The sequence below is a fragment of the Balearica regulorum genome, chromosome 1 (genome assembly GCF_011004875.1).
Source record: "Balearica regulorum gibbericeps isolate bBalReg1 chromosome 1, bBalReg1.pri, whole genome shotgun sequence".
Taxonomy (NCBI): Eukaryota; Metazoa; Chordata; class Aves; order Gruiformes; family Gruidae; genus Balearica; species Balearica regulorum.
In genome coordinates this window covers 85,879,384-85,898,224 of record NC_046184.1, presented here as the reverse complement: position 1 = coordinate 85,898,224, position 18,841 = coordinate 85,879,384, and the positions used below count along the sequence as shown (strand labels likewise).

The 18,841-nt window shown below is 46.4% G+C and overlaps 1 protein-coding gene across 1 annotated transcript; it reads right to left on the bottom strand.

The window, feature by feature from the left end:
* Positions 1-55: 55 nt before the first annotated feature.
* On the bottom strand, positions 56-15,191 carry LPCAT3 (lysophosphatidylcholine acyltransferase 3). The gene is given in 14 exon segments (XM_075763227.1): positions 56-409; positions 541-667; positions 775-933; positions 1,468-1,615; positions 2,241-2,407; positions 2,732-2,818; positions 3,536-3,644; positions 4,058-4,236; positions 5,298-5,335; positions 5,455-5,548; positions 5,702-5,808; positions 5,935-6,042; positions 14,995-15,148; positions 15,150-15,191. Coding segments are annotated over 13 exon segments (1,509 nt in total). The 3' UTR covers positions 56-409; positions 541-550.
* Between the last annotated feature and the right edge of the window lie 3,650 nt (positions 15,192-18,841).

Below are 18,841 nucleotides of genomic sequence, written 5' to 3'. Positions count from 1 at the left end.
GACAGTTGATGCTCCCACACTGAGGCACCCAAGAGGAAAGGAGGTGAAGCCGATATGAAAAAAAAAAAGACCAGGAGCAATTTTTATCTTGGATGACAAACGTAGAAAAGTCAGAGGGTGGCTCCAATCCAATACAGTGCCTGCGTTGAGTGTTTTACAATCATCTGATATCAGCAGAGAGAGGCGAGTGTCCACTGGAGGGTGGCAGAGAGATAAGGCAACATACAGAAGGTGGAGGGTCTGGAAGGAAGCTTACTCCATTCCCCTCCTTTTGGGTCCCTGACCCTGTGCTTTCTCTTTCCCCCTCCTCACATTGAAAAAAGTCATACTTCAAGACAGCAAACTTGGCAGGTGATGCTTTGCTTCCGGAGTGTTAAGTCAACTCCTACAAATGCACGGGTGGTACAATCTGAAAAAGAAAAGTGCTAGAGTTGTTTTGGTTGATTTTTATGTTTGCTTTTCACCTTGGGATTTAACACTGCTGCCCTGCTTCCCCTCCTACCCCAAGTGTGGGATTTGCTTTACCTAGTGCAGCCTTACCTTTTGGCTGTTATTCTGCTTTCTTTAGTTTTTCTTTTCGTGGCACAATTAATCTGCGAATGTAAGGCAACACCAATAGTAAGGTGAGGAACAACACGTGGCCAAGGAAATAAATAGACCTGTACACCTGTGAAGAGAAAAGGCAGGGTTAAGGATCAGCCAGCAGCTGATATGAGACGGGCTGGAGAGAAAAGGGTTAGTTGCATGAGGTGTCTGTTTGTGACTACTAAATACCTTCATCCATTTGTCCCAGGTGAAAAGGCAAAATGGCACCAGAGAGTAACCCATAAACATCCAGTGGTTAGCCTGCTGTAGCACATAGAAGATGGGCTGCAAGGCAGTGATGGAGGCCAAAGTGCTTAGGGGAGGACTGTCCCGAACAAGGTTTATGACCTAATTTAAAGAAAAAAAAAAAAATTCTTGTCAGTTGGATGTCCTATGACTATATATGCAGGCTCTGGGGCCAAAGTTTTCTATCCAGCTGTGTAAAATGAATTTTAGTAAGCAGTCTAAAAAAAAGTAGCTAAAAGTACCCCATCCTCACAGTTTTAATTAAAAAACCCCACAGTACAAATATGGAATATTGCTCTCTCAGTACTGGGAGATTTAGTAGAGACATTCAGCTCATGTGCTTGTCCTCCAACCTTTCCAGCTGCCAAGCTCTTCAGCTGCCCTCTACTCGTATGCCAAGTCCTCCGCTTTTCTTCCTGTCAGCTTCTACGATAAATTCATGGCTTGCCCATGCAGAAGCTAGCAACCTACTGAACTCTTGAGAACAGAACTGTATCATGTTTGAAAACCAATTCCAAAGCAAGCAGCTATTTTTTACATTTAATCCAAGCAAAGCCTTCAGTGTGGCAGTTTCCAGACTCTTGGGGAAAGGCTAATGCAGGCCACCCCATTCTGGTTAAGTCAGACAAAGCGCACCTGTCTTTCAACGATGACTATAAGCAACTCCATTTGAAAGCACACCAGGTAGCCAGAGTGCAGCCCGTGCCAAATGGCCAGGAAGAACAGGGCCAGTGCCTGTGACAGCAGTTTGTTACCCAGGAACTTCAGACGCTTGAAGATGTAGCTAGAGCAGAAAAGAAACAAACTCAAAAGTGCTTCTAGTTTATTGTCTCTCCTCCCCTCTCCACATCAGAGATGCAGGGCCCAGAGGACCATACGGTCCTTTGCACACCCTGCCAGAGAGTGCAAGAGAGTTCCCCTTACAAGGGCAAAATGTACCTCAGCCCTTGTCTTAAAGACGTCCCAGCTAATGGGGAGAAGTGACTCATCTGACAACGCACACAAAAATAGTATTTTACAACTCAGCTGTGTATCCCAGCAAGTGCTGAACCAAAACCCGGTTAAGTCATTGCATAGGGAGCATCGAGAGGCATGACGTAGGAACCAGCTGTTAGAGCAGTTCTGTGGCTGTTTGACCAGGCTCGCTGTGGTCCCATTCTAGTCTCTGCCCTCCTGCTGCCATCAGCTGCTTGCCTATATTAATGAATTGGTCTTTTAAATTGAATGAAAAGATCGGTCTAAGCCAGTAACCTGTTTCAAATGGCACAGCAGCAGAATGTGGAAGAAAAAGTGTAGGAACTGAAAACTGGCAGATTCTTCCTCTAATACTGCCTCTCAGCCTAGGATCTTGGTTCTGTTGCCACCGACGTGACCGACACATTATAGAAGGGGAATTTTGTCCTGCTCACCGGGCCACCCAAGCATTGGTGTTGATGTTGAAAGAAGCGATGGTCCCTGTGAACAAAGGTGTTGTCTCATACAGCCAGACCTTCATGTTGGCACAGGCATCCCACAAAGGCTTTCCGCTCTGGTCCTTCCCATTGTACCCCAGGCCAACAAGGATGCAGACACCTTCCTATGGAAAAAAGATTCACAAGAAAGCAAGAAAGATGAGAGGAAAAAATTGCCTTTTTTTTTTTTTCTGGAAAGGCAGAGCTGTGGAAGCTCTAACTTTCTTGAGTGGAGAGCACCACTGCAGATGGAACAAATGGATAAAAAACTGCCTGCTTTTTAGTTAGCTAGCCTTTGCTAACTTAAAGCAAGCTAAACTGACCTGCACTGATCCCCAGATATTTGGATTACTTCCATTTAATGCTATATTCAAGAGCATACTAAGTAGCTGCAAAGGTGCAACCTTTGTTCATTTGTCTTTTGTTTCTGGAATGACATCTAGACTCACCGTAACAAGCCAGCAAGTTACGTATTTGTAGAGTATAATTTTGCCCCAGATCAATATGTAACCACAACGGAACCAGAAAGGCTTCTCCTGCAGAGATAAGAGTGAAATAGAATAAAAATAAACCCCGGAGTTGAGTGGCAATAATGAGACAAGGTAGATGAGATCTCATCACTGTCTTTCATTTTAATCTGATATATGTGTTGAGACTGCTATATGGACTGTACTGCCAGGCTATTGGCTTATGCAAATTTATACATCATTCTCCTTCCTTTGGTAATATTTGGCTGTATTGAAACAGGTACTTTGGGAAGACTCTGGGATTAGCATAATCATTGCAGAACTTACTCCCTCATTTATTCATACTGACACAGAAACACTGATAATCTGCAGGTAGGAATTAATTGTTAATGAGTTTTCTAAGAACCTCAAAGATTCTGGTGAGCCTTGCAAGTTACTCTAGTGAAGTTCTTTGCATGTAATGCTTAAATGCAGGGTCATTAAAAGGTCACAAAACACACCTGTTAGGTTTACAAAAACAGTAGCATCTAAGATTAATTCTCTATTTGTAAAAGTTTTTATTTTGTTCAGTTCAGCTTAACACATTCCTGTTCTGCATCAAATGGAATCCACAGGACAGGCAGTAAAGCCAAATCAGTTGTGGAAAGGCTTATAACTAGTTGCTCTTTATTTTTAAATTGAGGAAAAACTGAAGAAAAAAAAATAAAATCCACTCTTGTAGACCCAGTGCCCACCGGAGAAGTGGAATTCTTCCACAGCCCAGAACTGCCAAATTAATCATATTACCATATAATCATCTGAGATGAGGTATTCATCAGAGACGTACAGGCTTGACAAGGTATAGGTTACTAGAAACAAGAGACCCAAACTCAGGCGCTTGAGAGCTGGCACAAAACTGTGAAAGAAAAATATGAAAGTCAAAGAAAAGCCTTGGAAAGAGTCCGTCAAACTCACAATTTTAAAAACAGATGTGAAGAAGAGGAGGTAGGGGAGATAGCAACAGGGAGTCACCACGTTCCACTGCAGCAGATGCCTCCATTTGGAAGCTGGGCTGCTAACATTACCAGATTGAGACTGAGTCTGTACTAAAGATGTCAAATGGTTGTTGATGTTCACGCCCTGGAACAATGCTAGTAAATTAAGCAGAGAGTTACGAGCAACTTTTGAAAGACTGCCTTGTCTTACAAATCACTTTTGGTCACAGTACTTCAATGTCCAGGTAAGAAGGCACTCTGCTGCAGGGAACACGTGGGGGATTCAGCATTCTGGGATCTTAGGAAGGTGAGGAGCTAAGTGGCTTTTTATTACCTATTGGGTCTCTGGCCTTGAACGTCAGTCATCTCACCCCTTGCCAGTTTCTGATAGTCTGTCATGGAGAACTGAGGCCCCACCATGAAGGCACCATAGAAATAGGAGAATCCCGAAACCTCCAGCAAGGTAGGAACTCCCCGGACAGCAAATTGCCGCTGCTCAGGGGTCAGGAACTCCTGCACCAAAGGGAGTGGCATTAATATCATCCATAGGGATCTTGTACTAGCTCTGGATGTTATTTTCTCAGCCTACCTCTCAGTTCTTGCTGTCCATGTATATGGAACTTTCCACTTTGTACTTCATGTCCATTCTTCTCCCCAGCCATTTCTATCCCCACCCCCTCTAAATAGCAACGAGACCCAATGGCTGAGACCAGTTGCACGGATCTCTATTCCCAAATAAGCTCAAAAGATGGAAGGGATCTATTGAGATGCATCCCTGCCAGCACAGTAGGCATAGTAAAAGTACTGTATCTGACCTCTTCCAATACGTGACTGCAATTGCATCTACTCTCCCAAGACCTTATCATCCTACCTTTCCTACTTCTTGATGCAAGAATTCATTGTCTTTAAATACTTGAAACTTCAGCTTAGGAAATTTCAGCTCAACCTCGGGTTTTTTGCAGTCAGCAGTGATTCCATGGATGCTAAAGACTCAGTCAGGCCCCAAATAGGAGACAGGGAATGCAGATGCTTGACGTAGGATTAAGAGACTGTAGCAAGTGTTCTGCCCTCTCCCACACACTGTGCTGTGCAACTTCTCTCACTGTTTCATCTGCTCTAAAAACAGGGCCCCAACAAATGGTAAAGGGTGACCACTCAGAAGGATATGCTAAGACTAAACAAAGGAAAGGAAGATGGGAACTGAGATCCAGTGCAAATTAAAGGTACGCTACCCACAAGACACAGAGCATTGGGGATCTGGAATCTAAAGCAACAGATTTGAGGGAAGGAGATGGTGGGGAATTTGGAAGGGGACAGAATAATACTCTGACATGATTGAAACAGATTTTGTCCATCTCTAATCACTACTGTCTCTGTTTCAAATTATTTCTTTCCACTCCAGAATTCAGTGCCCTCAGACACTCACAGAGTCTCCCCTCTCAGCTATGGCTTTACCAAACAATGGATGCAGCTTGCTAACTCATATCCTTTGAACTTGATTTTCTGACCTCTAGCTCACTGGAATGGCAGGGAAGAGGGGAGGAGGAATGAAGCAGAAATGGTGTCTTACTCACCGGATCTTTTCCTCCATCATAGTAATCGATGGCCAGACCTAGAGGTGAGAAACAATTATTTGAAGCCCTGGGATGGGCTGGTTGGGTTGAACAAGCTGTCCTCTCTTCCCTGAGGCATGGCTTGCAGAGTGCAAGATAGGATGGAGATGTCACTCACCAATCAATTTGAGTGTCAAAACACAATGTGGCATTGTCCACTTGATGTCATAATGTTCTGTGGCTGTGAAGTAATATCCAGCCATAAGGTATGTCTGAAAGAAACCATTGTTTAGGTTATTCAAACTAATTCCTCCAGCTGGTTTTGATCTGTCTCCACTTTTCCACCCACAGTTACTACTGAGAAGCGTAAAACTGAATAGAGGGCTCCTTTCTACAAACCGATGCAGTAAGAAAGGGAGTTTTACCATCTGAAAGAAGAACGTGGTGAAGACAGCAGTGATTGTGCGACCCATTAGTCTCAGTATGAGGAACTGGATTAGGACGCATAGCAGGGAATGAAAAAACTGCATCCCTGTGGGACGGGAAAGAGAGAGAGAGAGAGAAATATGAAGTAGAGATGACATTTTCCCACTACAGGTCTTCCCAAACCGCAGCACGCCCTGGACCAGGCAGCTCTGTCTTCCCAAACTCATCTTACCAAAATTGAAGTAAGCAATTGAGAGTCCTGTGAACACATTGTAGAGATGAATGAGGTAGGTCTCCTTCTGGAAGAGGAAATAGCGCTGGAACAAGGCAAAAGGATATCCTGAATAGACGAGAAAACAAAAAGATGAAAGAATCGTAAATTAGTGTAGACAAGCATTTGTAATGGTCCACATTATAGCTTTCTTGAACATGTTATTAGGAACACGCACTTTGCATAGATACATCATCAAGACAGGTCACGGTGTACATTCCTGATATTGTATTTCCATCTCGGGAGATAGAAATACCAGATTAATTACTCTGTATATTACACAGAAGAAAATACTTTAACAGGAACATAATCATATCAAAGTTGACATTGAAGTGCAAGAAATTCCAGGATTACAGTTTCTGGCCTCATTCAATACATGTGATGGATAATGCTGAAATACATGAATTGGACTTTAGTCTCTGATTCATTTCCAAATTCTGTGACAAATACAGTGAACATGGAAAGAAGCTAGATTAAAAAAAAAAAGAGCAAGGGGGGAGAGTGGAATTTTATGGTTAATACCATTATATCCTCCTAAAAAATTAAATCCCCGCTCCCACCTCAATGAGTTCACGATGTAACATCGTGCTGACCAGCTTTAATCCCACAAGTGACCACTTCCTCAAGTGATCTCCAGTAGTATACTCTTTCTTTTCTAACTCTCCAACTTCAGATTTACATCTGATTTGTGAGCTACTGGGCACACAAAGCTGTAACTAAAATCCACTGGGACTACAAGTTAGTATTTTTGAAGAAAATCAAAGAAGCATTTAATATGGAGCAGCTAAGGTAAGCGGAAGAAGTTTTTTCCTTGCAATTTCTGCATGTCAGCTCCAAGTCTAATTTAGGAATGCCTCCAGATTATTCATCTGTTGCTCTAGTGAGAAGCAAACATTTGTGAAGCACTCTGGTAGTACGGTGAGAAATGCCATACAGAAACTCATGAGTAAATTAAATTCTGTCATCTAGGTGAGGTTCATGTAGCATGCAATAAACATTGCCACATATTAGACAATAAATATATTGTTTTAATACATATTGACACAGAAAGTGTTGTCCATCTCACGAGTATGTGAAATCTGTTCACGCAATTAGTGTTTCTAAAGGCATGTGCACAACGAGCTGAACTGGGATAGCAGAAGCAACTTTAATTCTGGCATTTTATAACTTACTGCTTTACTTTGCAAGCTTGCATTCTTTTATCCTGATTAAAAAGAAACCAAAAAAGTCTCTTCTAGCAAAAAAAAAAAAAAAAGAAAAAAGGAAATTCATCACCACAATACTGACACCCATACTGCTTATTAGCATTGCTGAAATTTGTGGCAGTGGATAGATCTCTGCTACTTGCACTAATGGAGTAATAGTAGCAGTAGGTAGTCATGTTTTGTATGGAGCAGTAATAAAAGGTGATGAAATGCACATTTTGCTGAGAAGTGTTTGATGGATGGAAGGTTTCCAATAAGCAAGGCCAAATCTAATCACTGCTGTGAGAGGAAATGAGAAACTTCGTCACATTATGCAAAATAGATGTCTTGCAGTCTGTCAGTGCTAACATGCTGAGGCGTGACTGGAGCCATTCTAAGGTCCTGTCTGTCCCCCCAAACCCCTTGGGAGGGAGTCCCAGAGTTTGGGAGCTTTGGGCTCCCTTCTACATCCTGGACGGCAGCATGCTCTACTGAGTTCAGATGCGTACCTGCTGCTTCTTGCTGCTCCCCATTTCCTCAGCTTCTCCCACCCCTTTCCCTGCCTCCTTGTTCCTGTTCCTTCCTCCTTTTGTGTCCCACGCCGGTTTCCACGCCACAGGCTGCTTTCTCGGTCTGAGCGGCCGGCCAGCCCCACATACCACGGCCCTTCGCCCACAGAGCCTGGCAACCTTGCTGCCGCTCATCCAGCTTGCTCTTCCCGACCGCAACAGCGGCTCCAAATTCCCCTACAAAATGCCTTACCCAAACCGTCCCTTTCCCTTCCTGCTCCCCCATGCTTTTTTACAGCCTTCTATTTTGTTATCCAGCATGCACGTCTGTCCTGTTTGCCCCATTGCTTCCCTGCACACCAGCTGGTGGGGGGAAAGAGGGAACTGGCAGAGAGAGTTGATCACACCAGCTCTCTGGGCATACAGGAGTAACTCAAAGAATCAGAGCAATTCACATGATTAAAATAAACAAACAACCTAGTATTGTCTATCAGTCTTTTACTCAGAAACATGCAGAAGGGGATTCTTTTTTCACCTGCCAATTTTCCTGCTGAAGTTTAATAAACGTATTAACAACTGGCTTTGTAAAATGGGAAGTGGTAAAAAAAAAAAAAGCGTTACCATCAGTTTAGATCAAAAGTTAAAATACTGAGGTTTACTGTGGAAAAATGTTTCCCCCTTTTGAGCAAGGGGGAGAAAAATCACAGCAGGAATACAGGCAAAGCACAATTTATTGCTGTTTGTCGACACATACAGTCTTAAAACCACATTTTCCAGGGTTTCCCACTCTCTCAAAAATCAGTACAATCTTGTAAAACATTCCATTTTTTTTCATTGGGAAAAAAATACCTGGGTTTTGGCTCTAGCCATTTCTGTAGACAGAATTAAGTTATGATTGAATACTATAACGTACCTCAAATTTCTAAAAGCCAGAAATTTCATCTACTTTCTCCCATTCCCAACTGGTGTTCTTACTCTTTAAAAGACCTGTCTCACTTGCCAGGCATACTCCTTTTTAGCTCTAAGCAGGTGATCGTATCGTGGTTTGGGTAGTGCTGCTCTGAAGGAAAAAGAATTACAAGCCCTTGCAAATAGAGAGCTACTAATATGCATAGCATACATGTTTTTAGAAAGCCACAAATTTAAATCCTGGTCTTGCACTACATAGGTGCTGTTCCAGTTCAAAAGTCACAATGTCAGCCTAAATTCTTCTGATATCCAGAGCAACTTGCTAGTACTCTGGACTGCAATTTAGTTACAGTTTTGCTGTGCATGAGATAATGTTCTGGTTTACAACTGGGCCAGTTCCACACAGCAGATACAAGTTTTAACCCCCAAATGGCAGTGGATACTGAATACCAGTGGTCATTCTCCTGTGGCCTGTTCACATATTAACACTCATAAACTATCTATTAAAGAATGAGCTATTCCTACCAAAAACAATGGCAGTACTCCCATCCCACTACGGTGTTCTTGAAGCAGCCTGAAATAGCGCAGCAAAAGCAGAAGAGCAGTTTTTGAGGTTATCGTTGCCTCCTGGCAAGCGTCACAGCGTCACATTTGGAGATGCCAGCGGCAGGACGCTGCGCTGCTTTGCTTGTGCCATTCAGAAGCAACAGGACTGGAGTCCCTACTCCTTGCAGCCGAGGGACCCTGCACGGCAGCTCCCAGTCTGCCAAAATCCTTTTTCACAACTCCCTCAGGTAGAGTGGACCAAGGCAGGAAACCAGCTGCAATACTGCTGGAGAAAACAGAAGGTGACCCCCTAATTCGAAGTAATTCTCCTGCTCTACGCAACATGGAGTTGAAAAGCAATCTGCATGCAGAGTTGATTTTTGCCTCTAGATAGACTTTCTATAGGAGGGAATTAATAATTGATACAAAAGGGACAAATTAGCCAAGACATGCTGCTGATGACAAATTCCCCCCCCCCCCCCCTTTTTAAAAAAAAAAAAAAACCACAAAACTTCACAGGAACAAGAGGACAATCTCTGGTTAAGAGAATGCCTGCACTGGAAGGAAAGGTCGGCTTCTTGGCCACAGCCATTTGGGAGAGTAATGGGCCAGTGCACAGATTCCAGGTTCTCCACAGATATGAAAATCTAATTGAGCAAAAGAAGTAAATGATCAAGAGGCTGGATTAGGCAGGAGGAAAGTTCTACCGATTCCAAGCAAAAATAGCACTGTCAAGTTTGCCATCTTCTGGAAAGGGTGATTAAGGTGCCTGTCTTTTTCTGGAGATAAAACTGCAAATAAGAACACCAGAAACATTCTTTTCATCTCTGTTCCCTTTTTTTCCCCCGTTTATATACGTTAGCTCTGTTTCATCTTCAAGAAAGCAGATCAGACTATTTTTCCTCTTCTCCCTTTTGCTGATCAGTTAACTCCACCTTTGTTAACATCTAGCTGATCAATTATCTCTGTTTTCTTATAACAATGCTAAAACTAAAAGGAATGGGACAACAGGAAAAAGACACGTTAAACTATAAGCCTTACCTAATATTTTGATTTCAAAAGGTATTCTCTTTTTCTGCCTACAATACTGCAAAACTCCCACACCTTGTTTAACACTGGGTGCATATACATGAGTACTTTAGTTCAGCTCAGGAGTGTACTTTTAAAAGTCCACTTATGGTGCTCTAGTTTGCATAGCAATACTGTCTTAAAGCATGTGAACAGGACTCTCTTCAGATGAAAATGAACTGAAAATGCACTCCAATCGGTGCTCAGTCCGTGTGACTGGACTGAAACAAATCCAAAGTAAATGCCCAAAACCCATCAGGTACTGCACACAAAACAAGTCCACTCTAGAGATCTGCTCCTACTGTACCATTTTACTTGCTATGTAGACATAGTGTGTAGCATTATGCAGCACTTTTTTTTTTTTTAAATAATTATTATTATTTAAGGGATAAGATGTAGTTGAAGTTAAAAGTTTAAACAAGGCAGCACACGAGTGCTCTGTGACAGGGTTGGTTTCAGCTCCTGTGACAGGATGGTGCTGCTCTTACAACTCCTCCCATCTCTTACCCATTAAGACCAGTTGTTTACCTCCCTTTCAGTAAGGTTCTATCTTGGCTGACCAGCTGGGGACTTGAGTTGGGATAAGTCGTCAGTTATGGGCAACCACAGGGAGAATTTCACTGAGCCTAAAAAGCTCCAGGATGCAAACAGCAGGAACAAGCAGATGTGAAAAAAACCAGTGAGAGGTAGAAGAGGAGGAGGTAAGACCACTTGCAAGGAAAGCAGCTGGTTTCTGGCACCTCTTCTGTAGGAACGTGTTACTTTCTGCAGGTCACTGCTATGTCTGTAGATGAGGGAACACTTCCCCAGTGCTTTTCCTGGCAGGTCTGGGCAGATCAGCAGGGTCAGTTCTGGCTCAGGGCTGTAAACAGTACGTTGGCCCCCCTCCATATTATGCAGCAGAACATGCCAGGTAGCTTGCAAGCCACTGTGGAATAGTATGGCCAGATAAATATCTTTAACTCTTTGGGATCATACAGCCATGCAAGAAATAAGATCAACCTAAAGTCTTAAATACACAGTGCCACGAGGCCTCCTGTGTGCTGGCTTACACTTTGAGCGGTAACAGCAGGAAATAAAGCCATCTCCTCTCATGGGAGGACAAGAGCATCAGCACAGAGACCTTCTCTTCTTCGCACCCTTGGAGGGGCTCCCCCCTTTTCTTCGCCAAGAGGCTAGGACAGCATTGGATCAGATCGTTTACGCCGGCAGCTGGAAAAGTAATTCTGTAGGTACAGAGCTGGGACCATTGGTGTCTTCCGTGCTGATCTAAAGACAGTTTCTCCTGGGGGAACACTGGGCCTTGGACCTACTGAAGAATGCAAGGTAGAGTACATCTCTCAAAAGACATTTTCATACGATGGACAGACATTAGTGTACTAGACATACCACAATTTTTTAAATGACAGGGTCCAGAACTATGCTTCAAGTATTATTGATGTTGATAACATCGCCAAATTGCAGCCTAATTTCTTCAAAGGCGGTTTATGCAAATTTTCACATATGGGAAGTCTGAAGTGAGTTTTAATTCTTGCACAGTCTGAGTAATGGACTCTATTCTAGTTGTATTCTTTGCTTCAAAAATGCAGGATATATAAAAGGTGTCTCTGATTTAAATACAAAGCTGTGACTAAAATCCCCGTAATTTGCTCAGCAACATGCTGTTACAATCTTCACTTGTTCACTGAGAAAATGTGGTGCCCTTTAGGACTATTCCGATTTTTGTTCTTGGTTGCTCCTCCTTCTCTCCTTCTTCCCTGTATTTAATTTTTTTTCAGTAGTGGCAGAATGTTAACATTTTAAATGACCCATTTTGGTTATTTCAGATCATGACTAAGTGAACGCTCTTATTCTGAGTCAAGAGAGTGCATTAAAACTATTTTTTCAACAATAATTCAGCTTTCTTTGGAAATTAATGTAAGAAGTTGCAAAGTCCTTTGCGATTCTTCCTCTTTTTTTCAGAAGGCTATTTTTACCAGTTTCTGGTGATCTCCTGAACAGCAAAACCTTAGAAACAGTTGTCGCAGTAGAACTGCACAGTGCAGATGGTAAGCTGCATCACAGAGGGAGATAACCAACAACTTTATAATCTATCATTGAACAAGAGTACCGTGCTTCATCCTCATGGTCTTGTTCTGAAATAATTCCGCAGCATTAGCTGCGGTCAACAAAAATAGTTTTCTTCCTCAATCTGTGCAAACACCTGAAATGGAGGAAGTAAAGGAAAAGCCGTACCTTGCTTGTCCTAATGCCATTTCCAGCTTTTAGAAATGCCTTTCATTTATACCCCATGCCATCCTATGAAGTGGTCATCAGCGCTAGCTGCATTACCAACAGGCTTAAGGCTTTCAGTCACATTAAAAGGATTGTAAACTAAGCTGCAATTAAATGAATATTTCTTCGCTAGTGCTGAGTTAAGGAACTCTTCTCACTCCCCTCTCATGTTGTTCTGGAGTGGTGCTTGGCTCTTCCTTTTAATATAATAATGCTTTACTACCCATCCATTAAGCAGGAAAACTCGAGTCAATCCCCTCTGCCTCAGCGGTTCAATCTACATGACCTGCAAAAGTACCAAACTACAGGCAAGGCTGCTTTGCATGCCTTTAAGCCTTCCATCTGAAGTTCTGCCTCCAATTGCGTGTAATTAAGAGATACTGAGCTAGGGGGAAAGGACAGGGAAAGGTGCAGCTCTAGCCTCCTGGTTTGGTATAGGTCTTAGGTATGCAGGGGAAAAAAGTGCAGGTGGGTTCCCAGGCCCTGATCTCCAGACTTTCAATACAAATTATAAAGACCCATTAAGACTTTATGAAAAATAGATAGTGGCCTACCTCAGGAAGGGACACTGCGCCATCTCAGCAGGCTTAGTGTCAACACTATACGTGGAACATTTGCAACAACACACACGAATCTCACACTTCATGAATCTACTGACTGCAGCAGGCATCTCTTCTTATCATTAAGATGGTAATTATCTGCTATTCATTTCAGAGAAGTGGTTTTGCTCACCCATAGAACACCAAGCAGGAAACAGCCTTCCAATATCGTGTTCTAGCTTACTGCTAGTAAGAAGCAAGAAACTCTGAGGGTATGTTCGAGGTGAATTCTGCAAAGGCATCACTATCCACACACGCTTTCTAACACCTCTTCTGCATCAGCACTTGTTAGACTAGTGCCTTGGTTGGTTCAGTTGACTAACCTGGTAGTAAACTATCTGCTTTTTCTGGTTTAGGTTTCTGCCAGGCAAGTAAATTCAATCTGATGGCAGTTAAAGTACCACAGACAGATGTGGGAGAAAAGAAAACAGGACTTTTCCTATTCAGCTGTGGGGGAGCTGCTAGATTAATTCAGACTGATTTATGTCTATGTCCTGTATATGTTTCCTATTACTTCATTTGTTCTTTATAGAAGAAGTTTGGTTTAACTAACTTCTAAGTTAAGTTCAAAACGACAGTCAGTTCAGTCCCCTATATTCACCCTTGACGTGAAGAATGTTTTGGTTCAGTTTGATCTTACACATCGTAGATTAAATCAGGCGGAAATAAGTCTGGTCCAGACCACAGTTATACAGTGACACAACTTTTCTTGCATCTCCTTAAAAATTACACTTTTAGTTAGCCAAAGCGACTTTGACAGATCATACAGTAGCAGCTGTGTCACTTCAAATATACTTTTAGCTTCAGAAAAAAGCTTGTATTTCCTTTCTGCTAGGTGACTACACCACCAAAAGCTTTCAAAAACCAAAGTTTCCCTGGGCATCCGCCGAGATTTATGTAGACAGCATGTATACATACACTTGAATTAATGTTCTGGGAGCTGTAACCTCCCCTTCAATTGTTAGCCCACATTGTAACTCTAGCTCTGCCTTAACCATTTTACATGTAACAACTATCTCATGTTTAGGTACGCATAAGCAGCATGAGTTTTGCAACATGCTTTGCATTGCAGGTGGAGCACAGCATAACATCCCGGTTCTTCTGGCCACTTAGTTAGCAGGCTTTGCTCACCCTACCTGGGAGTCCCTGTGGTGCCATGCCACTCCCACATAGTTCCATGATTGCTGCAGACACTAATAATGTCTCTTGGCAGAGACCTCCCGGCACTCGGACAGGGTGACATCTCGGAGGGGTTCTGGAGATTCCTAAGCGTGCACCCCTCCAGACACGTGCTCGGGGGGAATTTGATGCACGTGCAGCGCCTGGCACTCACGCAAAGGCAGCGGAACAATTGCAAACAAAGTTCCCGCGCCCAAAACATCGCTCACGACACGGACCTAAAGCGGACTCGTTTCGCAGCACGCCGAGTACCAGCAGGTCTCAAAGCCAGGCTCCCGCCCCCGGACGCGGGGTGCCTGCACCCCTTTCACAGGCCGCCTGCCAGGCCCTCGCCCCCACCTCCCTCCGGGGAAACCCACCTGCTCGCCCGCCCCGCTTCAGGGCGGGTTGCCCCTCTCCACCGGGGGGTCGCCCCGGGCTCGCACCCCGACAGCTGCTGCGAGGCACGTCCCGGCTTGTGCCGCCGCACGCCACTCTCCGCCGGTCGGGCCGGGCCGGGCCGGGGCCGGTGGCGGCAGGGGGCTCGCCCACCGGCTCCGCGCGCACACGTGGCCTGGCACGGCGGCACCGACACAGGTGCGGTTCCGCGCCGGCAAAGCGCTGCGCGAACGCTGCCCGGCCCCCGCGCAGCACGGTACGGCACGGCACGGCGGCGGAACGGCGGGGTCGTCCGGCCCCACGACGGGCGGGGCGCCCTACCCGGGGCGCCAGACCCGCTCACCCCCGACCGCCGCGCCCTCTGCCCTCCCTTACCCATCAGGATAGACACGATGAGGCGCAGCGCCTGCTCCGACGAGCCCAGGGCCTCGGCCAGCTGGGCCAGGCCCCAGCCGGACCGCGCCACCGCCATCTTCTCCCCCGGCCGCCCCACCGGCCGGTCGCTCCTCGAACCCGGCAGCGGCACCAGCCACCGCGGCCCCCGCACCGCTCGCGGCCCCCTCCGCGCCCATTGGCTGCGCCGGGGCGGCCACGCCCCCATGGTGCCTCCGATTGGCCAGCCGGTGGCAGCGGGGCAGGGCCTTGCGCTCACTAAGGCAAAGGTTACCCCGCGAGTGGGCGGTGCCGCGGGGCTGTCCCCGCTAGCCAATGATTGGAGAAAGCGCTTCCGAGGGCGGGGCTCAGCCCGGGCGGTGGGGGGGCGGGGCCAGGCAGGCGAAGCGGAGCTCGCCTCCCCATTGGCTGTGGCGAGACAGGAGAGAGCCGGGCAGGGAGGGGTAGGGGATGGGGCGGGGCAGGGGTTATTCGCGGGCACGAGGCGCGCGGGGCAGGCGGTGCGGGACCAACGGTCGTGCCAGCGGGGCAGGGACAGGCCCTGCGCCTGGGCCAGGGTTAGGTCTGGGTCTAGGTCTAGGTTTGGGTCTGGGTCTCAGTCTCGGCTTTGGCTTGGGGCACTGCTCTGCTGGCTGGGGACAAGGCATGCTACTAAGCCTCCCCAGTGCTGCCAGGTCTGCCACCCTGGTGGTTCCAGGAAGATAGACTGATGGTGCTTGGCTCTTGTGGCACAGAGGGATCCGCTTCCGGTACCAGGCATTATGGCAGCACCTGGCCCTCACCATGGCCCCGTGGCACGCAGCTCTTTGTAGTCACTGGGTGGCTCTGCCTGCACAGCCTCCTTGTAACTCCTCCGTTGGAGGATCTTCTCCTAGGTGTGTCCCTTCATGCAGACATCCATGAGTGCACCCCAAGTTCTCCACAGCATAAGCTTCAGGTGCAATGGATGTGATCCTCTTCCCCTTGTTTGTGTTACCATGTTCCTGCTGTGTCATTCAGGTGGGCAGTATTGCCCAAATTAAGCTGGAGGGGCAAACACAGACTGACACAAAGGTTTGTATGAAAAGGGACCTCTGGAGGTCTCTGATTCAAACCCATGCTCACAAGCAGAACTCCAAAGCTGGATCAGGTTCCTCAGGGCATTGCCTGGGCAATTGCTGTACATTTTCATGGGTGGTGTATTGGGTTTGCATGGCAAGGTTTTGGTAGTGGGGAGGCTACAGGAGCAGCTTCTTGAAGAAGCTGCTAGAAGCTTCCTCCATGTCCGACAGAGCCAATGCCAGCCAGCTCCAAGACGGACCCGCCGCTGGCCAAGGCCAAGCCAACTAGCAACAGTGGTAGCGCCTCTGGGATAACGTATTTAAGAAGGGGGGGGGGGGGGGGGGGGGGGGGGGGCAAACAACCTAGAGGGAGTTTTTGCAGCCAGAGAGAGAAGTGAGATGTGAGAAGCTTTGCAGGCACCAAGGTCAGTGCAGAAGGAAGGGGAGGAGGTGCTCCAGGCACTGGAGCAGAGATTCCGAGATTCCCCTGCAGCCCGTGGTGAAGACTATGGTGAAGCAGGCTGTCCCCTGCAGCCCATGGAGGGAGGATGAGGGGGAGTAGAGATTCCACCTGCAGCCCCTGGAGGACCCCACGCCAGAGCAGGTGAAGACACCTGAAGGAGGCTGTGACCCCATGGGAAGCCCATGCTGGAGCAAGCTCCTGACAGGACCTGTGGAGAGAGGAGCCCACGCCAGAGCAGGTTTTCTGGCAGGATTTGTGACCCCATGGGGGACCCATGCTGGAGCAGTCTGGTCCTGAATGTCTGCACCCCATGGGAGAGACCCACGCTGGAGCAGTTTGTGAAGAACTGCAGCCCATGGGAAGGACTCACATTGGAGAAGTTTGTGGAGGACTGTCTCCCATGGGAGGGACCCCACACTGGAGCAGGGGCAGAGTGTGAGGAGTCCTCTGCCTGAGGAGGAAGGAGTGGCAGGGACAATGTGTGATGAACTGACCACAACCTTCATTCCCCATCCCACTGTGCTGCTGGGGGGGGAGTAGGTAGAAATCGAGAGTGAAGTTGAGCCTGGGAAGAAGGGAGGGGTAGGGGGAGGTGTTTTATTGATTTGATTTTATTTCTTATTGCTGTACTCTGTTTTGCTTGGTAATAGATTAATTTTTAAGTTCAGTCTGTTTTGCCCTTGATGAGAATTGGTGAGTGATCTCTCCCTGCCCTTGTCTGAACCCATGAGCCTTTTGTTAAACTTTTTCTCCCCTGTCTAGTTAAGGAGGGGGAGTGATACAGCGGCTCTGGTGGGCACCTGGCCTCCAGCCAGGGTCAACCCACCACAGGTGGTGAGCTCCTGGCCTCCCTGGGCACTTCAGCCAGTGCTGAATCATGCTTTGGGGAAAGTATTTTTCTCCAGATTATACTCTGAGTTGCCTCTGTTGCAAGTTATGCCCTTTGCCTCTTGTCCTGGGAAGGGTCTGACTCCATCCTCTTTATAACCACCCTTTAGGCAGTGGCACCTATTAGATCCCATTCCTTGTTAAATCTGATGTAAAGAGGGACTGACCAGCAACATGCCTGCATAGACTCATTCACTTAGGAGACCAGGCTAAAAATCTTGCCTCCCCTTGCCCTTCTCTTTTCCAGGCTAAACAAATCCAGATGCCTTGGTATGAAGGCTCTAGCCAGCTAGCCAGTGGTCCTCCACTGGGCTCTTTCCAGTTCACACCTTTCTTGCACTGGGGAGCTGGTGGACACAGCATACCAAATACAACTTTATCTGTGCCATACAGAGGGAAATAGGATTACTTCACCTTAGGTGCAGCTCTGACCATGAAGTTATGGTGTGGCCATGGGGTGGGCTCACCTGCTGGGAACAGGCCTTGGTGGGCATGGGTTTTGCTTTAAATTATATGTTTTTTCTCATATCTTCCTTTCCCTGCCCCATAGTGGCAAAGGCACGGATCCAGAGAAGGAAGAGGAAATAGTCTTGAAAGAACAATTTTCCCTGCACACTGGGCAGTGCAGCAGAAGATGGAGTGCAGAGAGTAGAATAGAAAAGGAGTGAAAAGAATGAAAGAGTGGTTTGACTGAAACCTCACAAAGTTCAGAAAAACAAACGCACTCGACATAACATGTGGCTTAACATGAGGGTAAGGAAGAACTGAGCCAGAGTCATTTCAGAGGTCCACAGTGAAGCAGTGAGAAGCAATGGTCTCAAGCTGCCACAAAGGAAATTTCAATTGGACCGAAGGTGATTCACCATGGGGACAGGTGCTTAGAGAGGCTGGGTGATCTTCAGCCTTGGAGGTGCTCAGAAGACACCTGGACAAGGCCCCGAGGCTCCCAGAAGGTGAGAAAAATGGAAATCAAGAGTAACCAGTGCAGCAAGGAAGTGTATGAAGAAGGGGAGATCTTGGCCTTGACCTCCAGAAGTCCCTTGAAGGCAGTGTAAGGTGCGGAGTAGCAGGCCAAGATGGTCAGTAGGGGTTTAAAAACTCTCCTGGGTAGCTGATTCCATCAGGTTACATTTTACAAATAGGTTACTGTATTTGTTCACCCTCACTGGTCACTGTTCGCCAGACTTTTTGCAAAGTCCAAGGACTGACTGAATATTCATCTGTCCTTTCCATGTTTAATTGTGTGTATGTGGTGTTTAGGCCAGTTTCCTAAGCAAATGAGGCCTCTGTGAGCATGCTGACTGTCCTTTCTCTAGTCGTGTTTGACAAGGAATGTGCATCTCAAACTTCTGCATTTGTAGAAGTTCATGAAAATGGAGAGCCAGATTGGAGAGAGAGGCCTGTTGGCATCACCGCTGAAGGAATCCACTCCATAATT